The sequence below is a fragment of the Heliangelus exortis genome, chromosome 21 (assembly GCF_036169615.1).
Source record: "Heliangelus exortis chromosome 21, bHelExo1.hap1, whole genome shotgun sequence".
Taxonomy (NCBI): domain Eukaryota; kingdom Metazoa; phylum Chordata; class Aves; order Apodiformes; family Trochilidae; genus Heliangelus; species Heliangelus exortis.
Window position 1 is genome coordinate 1,668,811 of NC_092442.1, and position 16,936 is coordinate 1,685,746.

The 16,936-nt window shown below is 40.4% G+C and overlaps 1 protein-coding gene across 2 annotated transcripts in view; it reads left to right on the forward strand.

Moving 5' to 3' along the window:
• Nucleotides 1-16,936, forward strand: part of GTF2I (general transcription factor IIi) — a 70,616-nt gene that overhangs the window by 29,645 nt on the left and 24,035 nt on the right. Inside the window, exons 10-18 of one of the 2 annotated variants that reach the window (XM_071765229.1) lie at nucleotides 3,870-3,935; nucleotides 5,790-5,846; nucleotides 6,559-6,615; nucleotides 8,111-8,173; nucleotides 8,870-8,974; nucleotides 10,513-10,596; nucleotides 10,885-10,950; nucleotides 12,226-12,409; nucleotides 13,485-13,543. In XM_071765229.1, coding sequence (XP_071621330.1) covers nucleotides 3,870-3,935; nucleotides 5,790-5,846; nucleotides 6,559-6,615; nucleotides 8,111-8,173; nucleotides 8,870-8,974; nucleotides 10,513-10,596; nucleotides 10,885-10,950; nucleotides 12,226-12,409; nucleotides 13,485-13,543 — 741 coding nt within the window. The remainder of the gene's footprint in view (nucleotides 1-3,869; nucleotides 3,936-5,789; nucleotides 5,847-6,558; nucleotides 6,616-8,110; nucleotides 8,174-8,869; nucleotides 8,975-10,512; nucleotides 10,597-10,884; nucleotides 10,951-12,225; nucleotides 12,410-13,484; nucleotides 13,544-16,936) is intronic. The other variant, XM_071765230.1, reaches the window with a different exon arrangement.

The following is a 16,936-nucleotide window of genomic DNA, read 5'->3' on the forward strand; positions in this document are numbered from 1 at the left end:
ACACTGAAGGCCAGAGCAGCACAGCCTTTTATTTTGTGGAATTCTGTGTTGTTGAGAGCATTTTTGTGCATGTTTAGACACCAGGCTTGTGATTATTTTCTAATGTGCCACAGGGTTATAGAATCAGTGTTCTCCTACTGGCAAATCTCAAGTAGTGTACAAGCACTGCTCAGGGAGATCTTAACCATATGGCATGGCAGAATGTCACCACTTCAGTTCAGAATTTGAAAGGTGGATTCTCTGGCATGGGGATTATCTGTTCTTTGTATTTGTACATTGCCTAGGGAGCTTTACAGACACATTATAATGTAGTAAAAATGGATACTTTTTTGGAGGCAGCCTGATGGTGGTGCCTTCCAAAGCCAAGTCCTGTCATCTTTCTGCTCTTTAGCCTCTTGTGGCTTTTCATTTCATGCATCAAAACAATGTGGGAATTTGGTCAATAGCTCAAAGTGTAATCCAGTGCTGTTTGGAGAGAGTGAAATCTCTTCCTTACAGAACAGTAACCCATTCTGCTGCAGCCTGTTTGAGCTAAGAAATCTCATTTATACCATGTGCTTCTCCAGCAGACACTGAGCAATGGGGATTTTTTTGGAGGATTTCTCTCACCTTTTACAAAACTCTGAATTTAAATCTTCTGATTGATGAAGAGGAATATGTATAATTTTCAGATAGATTGGTGCTGGATTAATAACTCTCCTTTTCCCCACTCCCAGTGTAGTAATCCTTCAAAACTTCCATTTCAGACAAGGACAAACTGAATATCTGAAGGGATGGGGTGCCCTGAGCTAGAAGAGGTGTTGCCCTGTCAAGTCAGGCTGCCCTCTCCAGAATCAAGCAGCTTCCTTGGAGTTTGAATCCTCAAATTCAGGCCAAAGATAGTGGAAAATGCAGAGTTATAAATTCAGGGGTCATGGAGGGGTCTGTATGTGCCTGGTAGTGCTGTGCAGAGAAGAAAAGTCCAGTTATCCTGAGGTGTGTTCCCAAGGGATGACACAAGTCTGGCCCCAGAATTGGCTTTCTGGAGACAACTGCTGCAAAATAAACTAAAAGCTGCTGGGCTCATAATTCTTGCTAAAAATACCCTCCAACAAAAGCCAGGCTTACTGATTTATGACAAGAAACAACTTAACTGATAGAGAACAACCATATGTCTGGAGCTTCCTGAAGAAAATGACTTACTGGTAAAACTTCATGGTTATTGGTTTTTTTTCTCTGAGTGTTTGCTTCCTCTCACAAGTGTCTAGTGCTGACCAAAGGGCTGTGTGGCACACAAAATTCTGTTAATCAAACAGGAAGAAAATGGTACTTGTGGATGTTTTTTTTCTCATTATCTTCTAGAGTGCTGCAGCAGGTGGATGTTGCTGTGTTGCATTGCTCAATTTGGAAATGTTTTAATAGCACTCACTAAGATGACTGAGAAATAGGGGGTTTAGCCATGAAAAACTTCATGTGTGTTTGACAGAGTATTGGAGGCAATTTTCCATCAGTGGGCATGAGCTGTAGGGCAGTGGGTGGGTTTTAAATGCTTTGGGTGACACCAAAGACAACCTGTTCTGGAGGAAAGGTCCAAATTTCATTGACTAAATGAGGAAAAGGACTAAACACAGATCTGCTGGATGAAATAATGCAACCTGGGGCATTCTAGCTCTCACAGTTAATATTCCTGCATATACCTTCTCTCTTAACTACCACTTATTGTGGCTCTTATGAGAAGAAACGTGAGTTAAAATGCTGTTTCTCACAGAGTTTAGTGATTGCAGTGTGGTTTAGTCTTAGAAATGTGGTTTCTACTCTTAGATGAAGCATATTACAGTGCTGTAGGAATAGGGTTTTTTCCACAGCTGGTGCAGAGGGACTGGCATTCATTTCAACCAGCTGGGAATGTGCATCCTAAAGCTGAGTTGGAGGTCATGTTCTGGTCTGTGTTAATGCACACACATCCCTGTAAATCCTCCTGGTTTCTATTCTGGCTTCCTTGCATTCAGATTGTTCAGCTGACTCAGAAACATCCTGTAAAGTGACCAGACATCCATCTTCTTATGAGAAAGCTTTCCACAAGGCCCAGCCTATCATCATCTTCTTTTTTTGGGGGGGGCTGTTCAGGCTGGAGAAGAGGAGGCTCAGGGGAGACCTCATCACTCTCTCCAACTCCCTGAAAGGAGGTTGGAGCCAGGGGGGGGTTGGGCTCTTTTCCCAGGCAACTCTCAGCAAGACAAGAGGGCACAAGAGGTCTCAAGTTGTGCCAGGGGAGGTTTAGGTTGGACATTAGAAAGAATTTCTTTCCGGAGAGGGTGCTCAGGCATTGGAATGGGCTGCCCAGGGAAGGGGTGGATTCTCCATCCCTGGAGATATTTCAAAAGAGCCTGGATGTGGCACTCAGTGCCATGGGCTGGGAACCACGGGGGGAGTGGAGCAAGGGTTGGACTTGATGAGCTCTGAGGTCCCTTCCAACCCAGCCCATTCTATGATTCCATGATCTTGAAGGCTTTTCAGGGAAAAAGTGTGGTGCAAATACTGTGCCAAAATGATGAGAGCTACTCTGAATCAATTAAGAGAATGGAGTTGTTAGCTTGTGGGTTTTTTTCATTTTACAATGAAGCAGGAATAAGTTAAATTCCTTGGGGACAGGAACCATCTTCAATTCTCTTCATCAGTACAGAGCAAAAAGGATTTTTTGAGACACAGCCCATGGAGAACTGAGGAACTTGCTGACTAATGACCAACATTTCCTTAAAGGGATGTGGTACCCTCTGAGTTTTGTTACCACTGGCACCTCAAACTTTAAACAGAGAACTGGAAGCAGGAGGAAAAGGCTGTAAACAATGAGTCCTGTGAATTGGCTGCTTCAGCTTAAAACCTGCTGCCTAATGAACTGACTGCTTGAGCTTATGAACCACTCAGGGTGAGCAGACAACTGCCCAATGTCTTCTCTGTCTAAAGCACCATGTGGCTGAACAGTGCTGTCAGTTTGGGGATTTCTGGAAGTGTGAGGCAATTAAAATACAGGACATGCATGCAAAACCAAGTGAGGTTGAAAGTATCTTCTGCTGGGCAAAAAAGCCCCAAGTGGAGAAGTAAAACTGCTTTCATTCTCACTCTGGAAATGTTGAAAGTCGTGAACATCTTCTAGTGTGTCTGTAACAACAAAATCTTTCTCCTTTGGAGATCTTCCAGGAGTAAAATCCATTTCATTGGGACTGTAACTGCAGCCAGGCTGGCAGTGCTCTGACCTCACAATGTAATGCTCAGCATGCAGACACTATCTTTAATCAAGAAATTCCACAGAATACATGGAGAAAGCAGGAAAGCATGGTTGTGCTTCCTGAAGGCACTCTGGTATTACCCTGGGAATGACATGTTGTTCACATTGCTGCCATCTGTGTAGAGAAAAAAAGCCCCCAAAAAAGAGCATTGCTGACAATGCTAATCCATGGGATGATAAATCTGTTGCTTCTGCCAAGTGGCAGAGGTTTGGCTGTGAGTGTTAGGACATTAATCCATTAGAAACTGAGACTGGGGGATTTAAACTGTGTAGTAAATGGTTTTACCACTCTGCTGGGTTTTTGCTTTTCTTAGTGATGTGATGTGGTCTGTCTGTAGCATGCATGGATGCAGCAGAGTGGAAATGTATTTCCTTTTTTTCATGTTTTCTGGTGGTAGAACTTCCTAGAATTCTTTTAAATTTAATTTCCTAGCTAAATTAAGCTAACAGAATACATTGGTTTACACTTCGTAATTTCTGAATTTTTTACATACTGTTATATCCTCCTTTATATTTCCTCATAATGTAACAAAAACTTGAAGTTTCATAAAACAATCTGTATGCATCACTTAATTATCTGATGGATTTACTGTCTGTTCTGCAGGTTTTATTGGCAGTAAAGATCAGGGGATTGAGTCCTTTGTGCTTAATGCAAGGAGCTGTAAGCCTAGTAAGTGTCTCTCTTCAACTACAAAAAGCTTTCTTCAAATTTCAGTGTGTCAGAGTCCTATTTTTCCTCTTTTGTTTGTGTCACAGCAGATATTTGCCATTAAGATAATTAAATACAGACTGTTGCAGAATGTGTAGGTGAAACAGTCCTGTCAGGAATTCTGAATCAAGGAATAAACACAAAAACAAGTGCTTGTAAGAGGATATTTGCTGATAATGGGATACACTTTTTCTGTGTGCCAGTGAATTACAATAATTGCATGTTCAGAAGAGTTCTTAAGAAATTACCCTCATCTGGCAGCAATACACTGGATATGTTTATTTAAATAAAAGCAAATTCAGTCCGTGGAGATGTTTTCCAGCACACCCAGGGAGGCTGTGTGGTTCTGTGACTACTCACCCATAACTGTTGCAAATCACACTGTTCTGAGGAGAATTTCCACCACCAGTGCCCCTGGTTTTTGCCTGGCTCCTTTTCCTCCCTGACTTTGGGCTTGGGTCTCAGCTGTGCCAGTTTGAATCCAGATCAGGGGGCTCCTCAGAGCTAGAGACAAATACAACCCAATTCCCCCCAGCAAAGGAAAAGTGACAGGACAGCACTTAATGAAAGAAATGTGTGTAAAACAACCCAGTAAAGGTTTTTCATGTGAAATCCTGTTAATTTAAAATCCCTTTGAAAATCTTGGCAATGAAATTAGGCAGAACTGTCTCAAAGCAGTAGTATTGGATCCACCTAATAATCATGTTTTTCTTTGGAAAAATTTATTCTAATCCCCAAATGTGAATTTTCTTGAATAACTGGTGGTATTTAATACTGCATATATCCTTTCAGTTGAGTGGAATGTTAAGTCTGATTGTGACAAGCCTTTTCTATCTTATTGTATGAAATACAGAGTTTAAAATCTTTCCCTTAGTCAACAGTCTCCTTTTCTGTTGGGAAGCAATTAATAGTTGTTGATAGACTTTTCAACCTACCTCTGACCAACCAAAATTTCTGGGGAGCTCTGTGATCTTCTGCAGATTGCTTTTTGCAAACAAAGACAGAAATGGTTCAATTTATGTAGAACAATTAGTTCAAACCCTTCAGTCCCAGTTAGTCCTAAACATTCCTGGATGCCACACAGGGGCTGGATTTACCTCCCTGTCCTACTGGGGGGGTGCAGCCTGATCTCTTGCTCAGTGTGAAGCCATTTCTGCTGTAAGCACTTTGCTCCTTCAGTGTAGCTGCAGGAGTGTCAGAGCATTAAGCAGTAGGATTTTAGGGGTGTTAATTTAATCTCTTAAGTGTCCTTTGTGTACTGCTTTCTGCAGCAGCCTTTTCAAAGCAGCCCATATACAGCCATCAAAAGAGCAGTTGTGATGAAATCAAACAACCTTGAAGTGTCATAAATTTATTTTAATCTCTCTGAATCCATCTGTTTAAGCTAGGGAGGAATTTTTAAGTGAAAAAGAACTCCCATGGAACACAGATCTTTTTTTTTAACAAACAAGAAAAAGATTTAGCTGATTAAAAATTAATGGGAGAAGGGTGGGACCTTTAACATTTCATGTTTTAAAATTAGTTTACAAGCACCTAAACAATTGAAATCCTGCTGTTTCACATGAGTCTGACAACAGTCCAAGAAATGTACACCCCTGCCAGTAGCCCCTCAACATCTTTCTTCTGTTGAACTGGATGAGTAAGAATTTACATATTTTTAGTATTTCACACAGTCTTTCCTGAGGTCAGTGTTGCAGAAAATATGAAATGAGCAAATGATAAATGAAGTTAAGGGCTATTTGGCAAACTTTTAAATGGACTGGAAGAATGTGTTTGTTGTGAAACAGTTCAAAAGTTCTTCTCTTTGTTCCCAAGCAGAGCCTTCTGAAACATCAGAGAGGGGTGAAAACGCTCAGGAAAAAAGTTCCACAGGTAGATCTTTCAGTGTTGTGTTTTTCTCACCTCTCTTTTTGAAATTGAATGTGTAAGTTTTACTTTTCAGGGCTCTCCTTCCTGATCTGAAGAGGTAGGTGGTTAAAACTTAAACTTTAAAAGTTGCTTTAATTTTCAGCTGTCCAAGTAGAAAGACAGTTTGTTCTTTTCTAAATACAAAAAGAAATGTCAGGTTGGGTCCTAAAGCACTAGCAAGTCACTGGAGTTGATACATTTCTCATGAAATTCAGTCTGTTTCATAACTGGTTTTAAAGTTTAATAAACTTATGTATTAAGAGTACAACTTGTTCCTTTCAGCTGTGGGTGAGGTGGTATGTACAGACCAGAGTATATGGAATGTCTGTGTTTAGTAGGAGTTCCTTTCCATATCTGAACAGTATCTGAAATAAATTTACTCCAAAATTGTAACTTGTTTTCAGCTTCTTACAGTTTGTGTTAAAAAATACTGGTTTTCCCATTTGTTATCACTAGAAAACACTGATCTGCATTTTAACCTGTGAGGTTCTTTATGAGGTCACAGTCATGAATTTCAGATTCACAAGTTGAGCTCTGTGTGTATTGTTCATGTAACCCTGATAGAACTTGATTTTTCACTTGCAAAAATCCTTGCTTTGAGCAGCTGAAGTTAAAGGTTCCTGCTGTATTTTTATTAAGGTGTTTTTTTTTTTTTTTACTTTTTGTTTGTCTAAAGGCAGTCACCAGCAATCTGATTCCAAAGAAGACACAGATGTGGAGACCTCAGTAGAAGGTTAGAGATATAAAGTGGTTTTCATGAGACTGTTTTAACATCACTGGATATTTTTTTGCAGACATTTGAAAAGAGGGCACCTTAATTCAACTTGTACACCTTTTCCAACCATTCTCTTTCCACATTTCCACAAGGTTAGCTTTTGGGTTTGTTGCTTTGCTTTTAATCTCCAAAACCAGGCCACTCTGTGGCTTTCTATAAGCAAGTTATGATAGGAGTTGTCATTCCTACAGATCATGGACTGCATTTCTGAGGTGCTTGTCACCCAACATTTAATACCTTGATGTGACACTAGAAGTACATCACTCAGCAGCTGCTTTCATTCTAAGCAGCTGCCTCTCAGCCCTGAGCTGTGGGTGTTTTTTGGATGTTAACTCTAAGTTATGTTAGCAGCAATACTCATTCTTGCAAATCTCATTAGTTTTACCTTCAAGGTAAATACCACCACAGTGAAGGATACCATGGCCTGAAACTGAAAAGCATTTCTCTTGATAAAGGAGAATAAAGTTCTTTGCTCTTGTGGACTGCAACATTGACTCTATTTTTTTTTTTTTTTTTTTTAGAACTATATAATCTAAGTACTTTGTTTTCATAAGCATAATGCCATGATCTTTATGCCTGACTGAAGAGGGAGCCTGAGGAAAGGGAAGCATAATGAAAAAAATGACAGAGGCTCTGACTGTGCTTTAGGTTTGACTGTAGAATTTCATGGCTACAGATGCTGAGGGTGGCCCTGTGTGTCACAGTTGGGTTTTATTACACACCCTTTTCTGAAGTCTCTTTTATTTTACAAATTTCTGCAAGAGATCCACTGAAATTGGAGCCCTGGTTTGTTAAGTAGAATCAACTTGCTGCTCTTGAGGGCTGGTTGGTATGAAAAGATCCAAAGGCAGTGGTAAAAGTGGCAGCTGACTTGTGGTGTTAGGGATGCATGTGCTGTGCATTTGAAGATCTTCTGAAAGCTGGTCTGGAACCTGCAGGCTGCAGTGCAGAAGATTGGCAGAAATTACTGTTTTCTGCACATGTAGAGGTCTGCAGGGATGTATCTTTTGGTGTGTATCACTGGTGGCTTTCACTGCTGCAGCCTGGCACTGCAACATCCATGACTCTATGAATGGTAGAGAAATCATCTGAAGGGGCACACAGCTTTGTTTTTGTTTTTAATAATCCTTGATAACAAAGGGGAAAATATTTATGATTGTGTTAATCCTGTTAGCCCAACAATAAGGAATTTCTTACTGTTATTAATGCCATCTCAGCACTGCTACAGGTGCACTGTAGCAAGTATAATCCCCACCTCTTCACCCTTGTCTAGAATCACTTCAAGGCTTGTGGCAAGATATCTTTGCTTCTGCTTTTGATGCATGCTATGAAAGCAAAATGTTTCAGTGAGCCCCAAGGGGCTTCTTTGTCAAGTGTGTACTACAAAATCAGAGTGTTTGGTTAAAAATCTTTTCTGTGTCCATCACTCAGCAGTCCTGTTTTCCCCCTTCAGATTCCTCCCACCACACTCCTTCAGAGACAAGTGAGGATGCAGAGGTTGAGGTCACCCTGGAAGGTTTGTTCTCCAGTCCTTTGAGTTCAGTCCATTGGGCATTTTTGGGTCAAAAAATGTTTTGCAATGCCTGCATTAGTTGGTGCTGAATAAACAGGGTTACATGTCAAAGTTGACTGAAACTTAAGTTTTGCACTGCTTGGTAAATGTATCCTGTCCAGAAGCTTTATCAAACCTCAGTATCCTGAAGCATAAGAATTACTGGATTAGTTTTGAACTGATGCATCACAGAGATTTGAATCTTTGACTATATTTCAAGTATTGGTAATGAAGAATACTTAACTAATATAGATTTAAAGAAGGTTTTACAGTATTCATTCTGAAAAACATGTTGTTTTATAAGCACACTATAGTTAGATCAAGTTTTTAGTTAACACTAAGTCCTGGGAGGAACTGTATCATAAAAGAAATGTGTTGCAGGTGGAGTAAGTGAAGCTTCAATTTATTTTTCTAATATCAATGAATATGAGAGAAAAACCTTTATCCTTCCTATCTCCCTTTCTCATCTAAATGGCACTAAAGCCACTAACCAGTACCCACATTGTTTTCATGGCTGGGATGTTGGGTGTCAGCTGTATTTCTTGTATTTGTGAACTGCATGTTCTGTAACTTGCATTAGAACTTGGAAATTCAAAGCAGTTCCAGTGTTGCACAGGAGTTCTCTGGACATTAAAGCAGTGCTACTTTTATTTCTTTAAGATGATGATGATGAATACTTACCACCTAACAAGAAACTTAGGAACAAAGAGTCAGCTGATAAAGCTGCCACTAGAAGGACAAGAAAAGTGAGAGATTTCAATTTTGGTAAGATAAAACTTAAAGATTATTTTTGTCTTTCTGCTTTGTTTTGTAAAAAGATACTGGACAGCTTCCCACTGCCAGAGTGAGACACAGCAGTGCAAGTATTCATTTGAGAGCCCAGGGCTCCTTGTGGTTGTGCTGCAGCACTACAATCACCACTGCAGGCTGCTGTTCTAACAGTGTTTTGGGGTTTTTTTTCTTAGAGATCTTATCAAAAGCTCAGAAGCCTCAAGTTGTGCCTTGCAGTTGTGTCTTAACGTTTCAGTGGGAATAAACTCCCCTTGGCTGTTTTCTCACTCTGGCATTGATGGAAACCCTGTTCTTCCCCATTTTGGCACACTGCTGAGCAGAGGTTTTGTCTGCCTGCAGCATGCTTAGCCTTGCTTAGCCTTGCTGGGTGTTTTCCATCTTATTTCTCCCCCAGAGTACACTGTGTGGCATGGTGATGGGAATAGGAATGGGCTTAGTACCTGAGCACCTTTTGGTTATTAATCCTTGGAGTGTTTCCATGGGAAGGGGAGGGGAATGGAAGTAGCTACTTGAGGAGATCCTCAGGAAATGCTTGGTCAGTGATTGTGGGGTTTGGTGACTGGGAACTTTGACAATTTAATGGCTCATGTAGGAACACTCATGGGCATTGTAACAAGCAGGGAGAGCAGGTGGGAGCAACTTCTAAAATTCCAGTGACAACTTACTTTACAGGATAACAGTAAAAAGGGTGGCAGGAGCATTTACATAGATCCATGAGGATGTTAATTAAGAATATAAGCAGGTTAATTGATGTAGGTGATACACCAAGTAACTAGAATGAAGACTTTATGTGTGGATGCAAGGCAGCATGCCAAAACACCCTTCCCCCTAAAAAAGGTCTTAGCCTTGCCCATATCTGAAGCGTGCTGTCCTCTTGATATCCATGAAATTACATTAAAAAAATATAAGCTTAAACATGGCCACCAAAGTTGTGTACATAGGTCTGAAAATCCATATTTAAACCCCTTTTGATACAGACTCAGAATTCAGTCATCCTTGTCTGATGCAAGAATTTTTTAACAACTGGAAACTGTAGCAGCTTGAATGGCCTCTGTAGTTACTAAGGTCAAGTCTAAGATTTCTGTATGTGTAAGAAATAAGCTGCAAGTGCACTTGCTTATTAACTCCTTAGAAGGCCAGCCAGCACCTGGTACCATCTACAAACGACTTAGGGTGTTTATCTGAGAACATTGAGGCAGCACAAAAAGCTTTCAGAACCTGTGCTCTCTGTCACAGGCAGAAAATTAGATGTTAAAATTCTGCTGTTTAATCCAGCTCTCTGTGGAACACAGGATTGGATTTGGCTAACTTCTGTCTTGCAGCCTGTATCTTCTTTCAGAAATAGGATTTAGAGGGATGTTTTGCAACATCAGGAATTGGAGAAATACTGGATTAAGTTAGTGGGTGATGGCATGGTGCCTCCTAGCCCTGATAGTTGTACAGATTTGCACCAAAACAACTTCATGTATTTGCTGTAAGCTTTTTTAAGCTTCACTAATTAAGCTGCTCAGCTCCCAGACAGAGAACTGCCAAGAGCAACTGCAAACTGACTTCACCCCTGATGTCTGTGAGAGATGCTGACCAACCTGTCAAAGGTGAACCTGGATTTATGGTTGGTCTGGTTTGGGTGTTGGTTTTTTTTTTTTTTAAGAAAAACTTGATTTAACACATCTGCACAAGTTTTGCAGGTAATCTTAAATATTTTATTCTATTCTTTTTCTTTGTGAATGTATCCAAATATTTCAAGGTGTAGCCTGTGCTGTGCTCCACAGGCACCTTGTGCAAGTGAGCAGTAAAATCACACTCTGTATTTCAGGGGTAGTGTAGATTTTACAAGAGATTCTCAGTGTTGTTTGCAGTCTGACATGTCCTTTTCTTTGCAGATAATTGGAATGCACGAATAACAAAACTGAGAAATCAAGTTGAAGAACTGTTTGAAAAAAAATATGGTATGTGTTGCACTCCTTTCCAAAGAACCATCTGTTGTAGACCTTTGCCTCAGTACATCACAGCTCTTTGGCACACATCTTGGTGTTGGCTCAGCAGCACATTAGTACTGACAGCACCAAAGGGTTAAATATTAGTAGAAGACTTAAAATGAGGGAAAGTATCTTGTTTGAGCAGGGTCATTTCACAATTGGGTGCCTGTTTGGCACCTAAGTGTGAAACTTCATTTTATTTTTCAGTTATTTTGAGTGTGATTCTTGTCTGACATTTAAACACCCCACTGAAAGCAACTCATACCAAGTAAAAACAGTTCAGAATCTAATTCACAGATATTTTATTGATCTAGAAAGGAGCATCATTCTTGGTGAATTGCTTTAATTTTGGTTTTGGTGCTTGCAAATCACCAGCCTAAAAATCTCCTGTGGAATCTGTTGAATACAGAGCTATTCCTGACTTTTCCATAGCAGGCCAAATGATATTAAGTGATCCCTTTTTCCCTGTGGATGACATCTCATTGGTACACAAACCAATTCCACATCAGGTTCCATTTCTTGCTGTCTGTATGGATGTGCAATTTCCCATGTACTGGAATGAGTTATGGATGTCCAGAATTCCCAGAACGTTCCTCAGATTTGTTGGTTTTTAAAACTTCTGTAATGTTTTAGCAATATCAGACATTGTCACCTGTTACAGCTGAGAGGTCTGAAAATAATTTTTTATGTTTAGATGTGAACTAAGTGGGCTTGCCTTTCCATGTAAATACAAAAGAGTGGATCACAAATACAGATTAATTTATGAAAAAGAAACCTATATTCATTAGGATTTCTATGCAAAAATGAGTAAGGTTCCAAATCTAGGAAGCCTCACTGCAGAGGTTTCAGAGAAAAAGACTCTCACTTGTAAAAACTTACCTGTTCTTAGTTATTTATTAAACAGGATTTTTATGCTGTTCTTACTTAATACTGTGAAGTGATCCTAAAATACTGTGAAACTTCACTGTAACAGGTGCAGTCTCTGTTATTAAATCTTTACAGAGTAAAGAGAAGGATCTGCATATGTATGCAGGTCTGCAGCTTGTTTACTGTGAATCAGAGTGATTTTGCTATAAACCAAAACCAACCCCACTAAATATGAGTGCTTTTATGTTTAAATTTACTGAGGGACTTATTGCCTGTCTGCTCATTCTGATGTTTTCCAGAGTGCTATCAAACTGATAATTTGAGTAGAGCCACAACCTAGCCTAATGGTTATATTCTCTTTTTTTTTTTTTCTTAAAGCTCAAGCTATAAATGCAAAAGGTCCAGTGCCTGTCCCATACCCACTCTTCCAGGCACACAGGGAAGAGTTGTATGTGGAGGGGCTGCCAGATGGAGTTCCCTTCAGGAACCCATCCCTGTATGGCATTCCTAGGCTGGAAAGAATACTGCTGGCAAAGGAGCAGATCCACTTTGTGGTTAAAAAGTAAGGAATTTTGCATTTTTATCCATGTCTTACTCCTTGGTTTCTGCTGGCTCTTCTTTGCTTCATTTTCTCTTGAAGGATTTCCAATTCTGCTTTCTAGTGACGTGCAGTACTGCTGAAGAATTTTTAGTTGTTATCACTCTGATAAATTCAGAGAAAATTCAGAGTAAATTCAGAAATAAATATCACTGGAGCAGCACAGTGGTGGCTGAGATCTGGATGGAGCTCTCTAATATTACAGACACCATGGGCAGATCTCTTTCTGCTGTTTTAATTTCAGCAGCTGCAGGACATGCTGAAGGCTTGGGGTTGGTTGATGCTGTCTGAGGATCCTGGCCTGAATTTCAGCTTATGCTCTAATTTTTTGCTTTCTGGAATGTTGTATCAAGCTGTATCTGTATATAGCATCTCTCAGGGCAGGTTTGAGGCCAGAATGGCTACTGGTTCCTGTGATTTAGTTGGATGCCTGTCCTTGGTGTGTCTGGAGGTAGATCAAATACAGTGTACATGAAGAGACACCTTAGATGTCTGTAGAAACTGCTTGAGGGCTCAGCTGCCTGCTGTAGGGTATTTTTTGCCTTTAAAGTGAGGATGTGAGACTCAGGAGATGTTCTGAGCTCCTTTTTTTTTCTTTTTTCCCTCTTTTTGGGTGTCAGCTCAAAACCCAGTTCAGCTCTGAGAAATGTTAGCATTGTTTTTTTGCTGTTCTAATGTGGATAAACATAGATGGGTTTGGTTCATTTTGTAAGGGCTAAATTTTCAATTTGCATCTTGGTGTCTTACAAAGTGCATTTTAGACTTCAGAGAGAATTTTAATGTATCTCTAATCTTGCCATGAAATGTTACTGCTCAGGTTAATATGGGTATCAGGCATGAAAAATGTCAGTAGGATTCCAACCAGCTCTTCAAATATTTTGGTGTTACTGGCAATTTAATGTTGAATCATGATGTTCTCTGCTGTTTTCTTTTTTTTTTTTTTTTCTTTGACTGTTCCTTCAGTGGTAAATTGAGTCTGGTAATTTCTGGTTTATCTAAGTGTATGTCACTACTGAAGTATGTGTCTTAAATTTTTTAGGCATGAGCTTTTGAATTCAACACAAGAAGAGGTACCACTGGACAAACCAGTTGCAGAAGGTAGGTCTTCAAGCAAGTGAGTTGTACAAGTACTGTTGGCTTTTTCTAACAACACCCTGCAAATCAATTCCTCTTGTTCTGAATTTTCTTTAGCTACAAAGTGACAGCAATTTTCTACTGGCTGCCCAAGCCAGTGATACTATTACTAACACTCTATCAACTAATTTGATTTAATGAACCAGAAGGAAAAACAAGTTAAGTGTTTATCTATTGAGAGCTAGAAAAAAGGCAATAATTTCCAGAGCTGATAGCTTACTGGGCAGGGAGCTGTCTGTATCAGGGAACAAGAGCTTACAGCTTGTATTTGCCAGGATGAGATTCACTGAAACTCAGGCATGAACATAGTGCTTATGGTGATGTTTGTTACTGTAGAATCTGAGTTGCTGGTGGTCAAATGCTGTGACTCATTTCTTGCACTTTAACTCACTTACATGTACACAGTCTCCTTGCAAAAATCATGCTTGGCTGCCACTTGTGAGATGGATGTGACAGTCCAAAGCCAGAGAGGAAGGGCCAAGTTTGTTTGTGATGGATTCCTCTATGTGTTTGATAGAGCCAGCAGAGCTGGGGGTGCTGTTAACTTTTGGCATTGTGAACAGAGAAGTTGCAAGGCCAGAATTCACACCAGGAATGGAGAGTTGATCAGGATGATCCACCAACATTCCCACCTGCCTTCACCAGAAAATGTTGAGGTGAAAAAAATTTCTGACAGGGATAAAGCAGAGAGCTGAAGAAACAGTGGAGGGTGCAACCCAAGTTATTAATTCATGCATGTCCAGCTTGAGGTCAGAGGTTCAGGCTGTAACTCCCAAAATAGAAACATTAAGGAAAACAATCCAGTGAGCAAGAAATCAATTAGAGGCAGCACCTGCAGACCCAGCAAGTGTGAATTGCCTTGTGTTACCCCAGGAGTACAAGATGTACTCACCAGCAGCAGGCATGCAGGAGTCATTCTTGTTTGGTGATTTTGGAGAAGGGTGCAGAAGGATTCTTATATTTGGCAGAGCAAGTTGGCTGGAAATTCTGCAAACATCCAACACCTGGTATGTGGATAGCACGTTAGCAGTAGCCCCCAAACTCTTTGCCCAGGTCTGTGTGGTCCTGGCAAAGCAGCATAGGAGGGGTGCACCCTGTGCTCTACTCCATTCTGTCAGGCAAAGAGCTCTCCACATACAAGCAGTTGTTTGATTTTATTAAAACCCTGGTGCTTAACAGGTGGCCACAGTCCATTTAGTGTGAGTACAAAATGGTTATCATGAAGGCCATAGAGGAGAGCTTCCCAGGAGCAGCTCTAAAAGGCTGCTTCTTCCACCTGGTTCAGAGTATGAGGAAGCACTTGGCATCAATAGATGCCATTCAGGAGTTTGACACAAACACAGAGTTTGCCCTTAAGGCCAACATGGTTGTGGCCTCAGCATTTGGGTCTGTCCCAGACTTGGAGGAGTATTTTGATGTTCTGGAAGAGTATCTGCCCAAAGAGCTGCAATGTCTTCTCAACTGGTTTGAGGACAGCTATACTGGTCATCCAGATGGGACAGGATATAGTAGGCAGTCTCCACTCTTTCCACCATCCATGTGGAATCTGTTTGACAGAACGTGGAGCACTGAGGATTGTGCTAACAACCCTTTAGGAGCTGATCATCACCTCTGAGCCAAACTGGGAATAAGTCACCCCACCATCTGGAACTTCATCAATGGCCTCAGAGAGGTGCAGAGGGACAGAGATGCCCATTATCAGCAGCTTGTTTCAGGCCAGATTCCTCCAGTCAGGCTGAGGAAATACTGCAGAGCAGATCAGCTTATTTCAGAGGTTGTGTCTAATTATGGCAGTAGAAGCCCCCTGGAACACTTTCATGCCATAGCTTACAACTACCAAATAGTTTAAAAAAAACCAACAGTTTTGATGCTTTACTGTTGCATTTTAGATTTTCCAAATTTCACTCCATATATGTGAACAGAAAGAGGTGTGGAACAGTTCAGGTTGACAGATTGGCCACCAGGAGTAGTCCTAGACTTGGTGTTGGCTCAGCAGCACATTAGTACTGACAGCACCAAAGGGTTAAATATTATTAGAAGACTTAAAATGAGGGAAAGTATCTTGTTTGAGCAGGGTCATTTCACAATTGGGTGCCTGTTTGGCACCTAAGTGTGAAACTTCATTTTATTTTTCAGTTATTTTGAGTGTGATTCTTGTCTGACGTTTAAACAGCCCACTGAAAGCAACTCATACCAAGTAAAAACAGTTCACAATCTAATTCACAGATATTTTATTGCTCTGGAAAGGAGCATCATTCTTGGTGAATTGCTTTAATTTTGGTTTTGGTGCTTGCAAATCACCAGCCTAAAAATCTCCTGTTGAATACAGAGCTATTCCTGACTTTTCCATAGCAAGCCAAATGTTATTAAGTGATCCCTTTTTCCCTGTGGATGACATTTCATTGGTACACAAACCAATTCCACATCAGGTTCCATTTCAGAGGTTGTGTCTAATTATGGCAGTAGAAGCCCCCTGGAATACTTGCATGCCATAGCTTACAACTACCAAATAGTTTAAAAACAAAATAGTTTTGATGCTTTACTATTGCATTTTAGGATTTCCAAATTTCACTCCATATATGTGAACAGAAAGAGGTGTGGAACAGTTCAGGTTGACAGATTGGCCACCAGGAGTAGTCCTAGACCCATGATATACAGAAATTAAAATAATGGTGATAAAATGCTAGGAGATAATACTAAAAGCAATGATGAGATAAAGGCACAGAGAGCTGTGTTGTCTCATGTAGAGTCATTCCTTGGAGGAATTGCTAAATTCCTTGGAGTTGCTAAATTGCTTTCCTGGACTTATTTTCCTCTTCAGTTGTATTCTAGTGTTGCTTGGGCTTCAGGGCATTTTTTTTTTAATTGTCCAAGCAAGTGCTCAAAGCTTGTACACCTGAACCAATTAGAGCAAATAAATTGCTCCCCACCCCAAAATGCTGATTGGCAATCTCAGCCTGGTTGAAATGTAGAGAAAATCCCAGTTCAAACTGGGATGCAGGCATAGAAATGGTAGCATCTGCCCTACTGGAGCACCATTAGGTTGTGTTACTCATAGTCTTTTTTTGAAGTAAACCTTTTTATAACAGAAGTACATCAAGGGCTGTACTTAAAGTGAACATTAAAGATGTAAATTAAGCAAAGAAATTATGTCGTAAGGATGTTTCTTTAATGTGTGTAGGAATTAAAGTTTCCCTGAAAAAAAAAAAATAGCAGCAGAGGGAACTGGTGTGTTTAGTCTGGAGAAAAGGAGCTTGAGAGACTCACTCTCTCCAACCATCTGAAAGGAGGGCACTGGCACAGGCTGCCCAGGGAGGCTGCAGGACAACCACCCCTGGAGGTGTTTAAAAGCTGTGT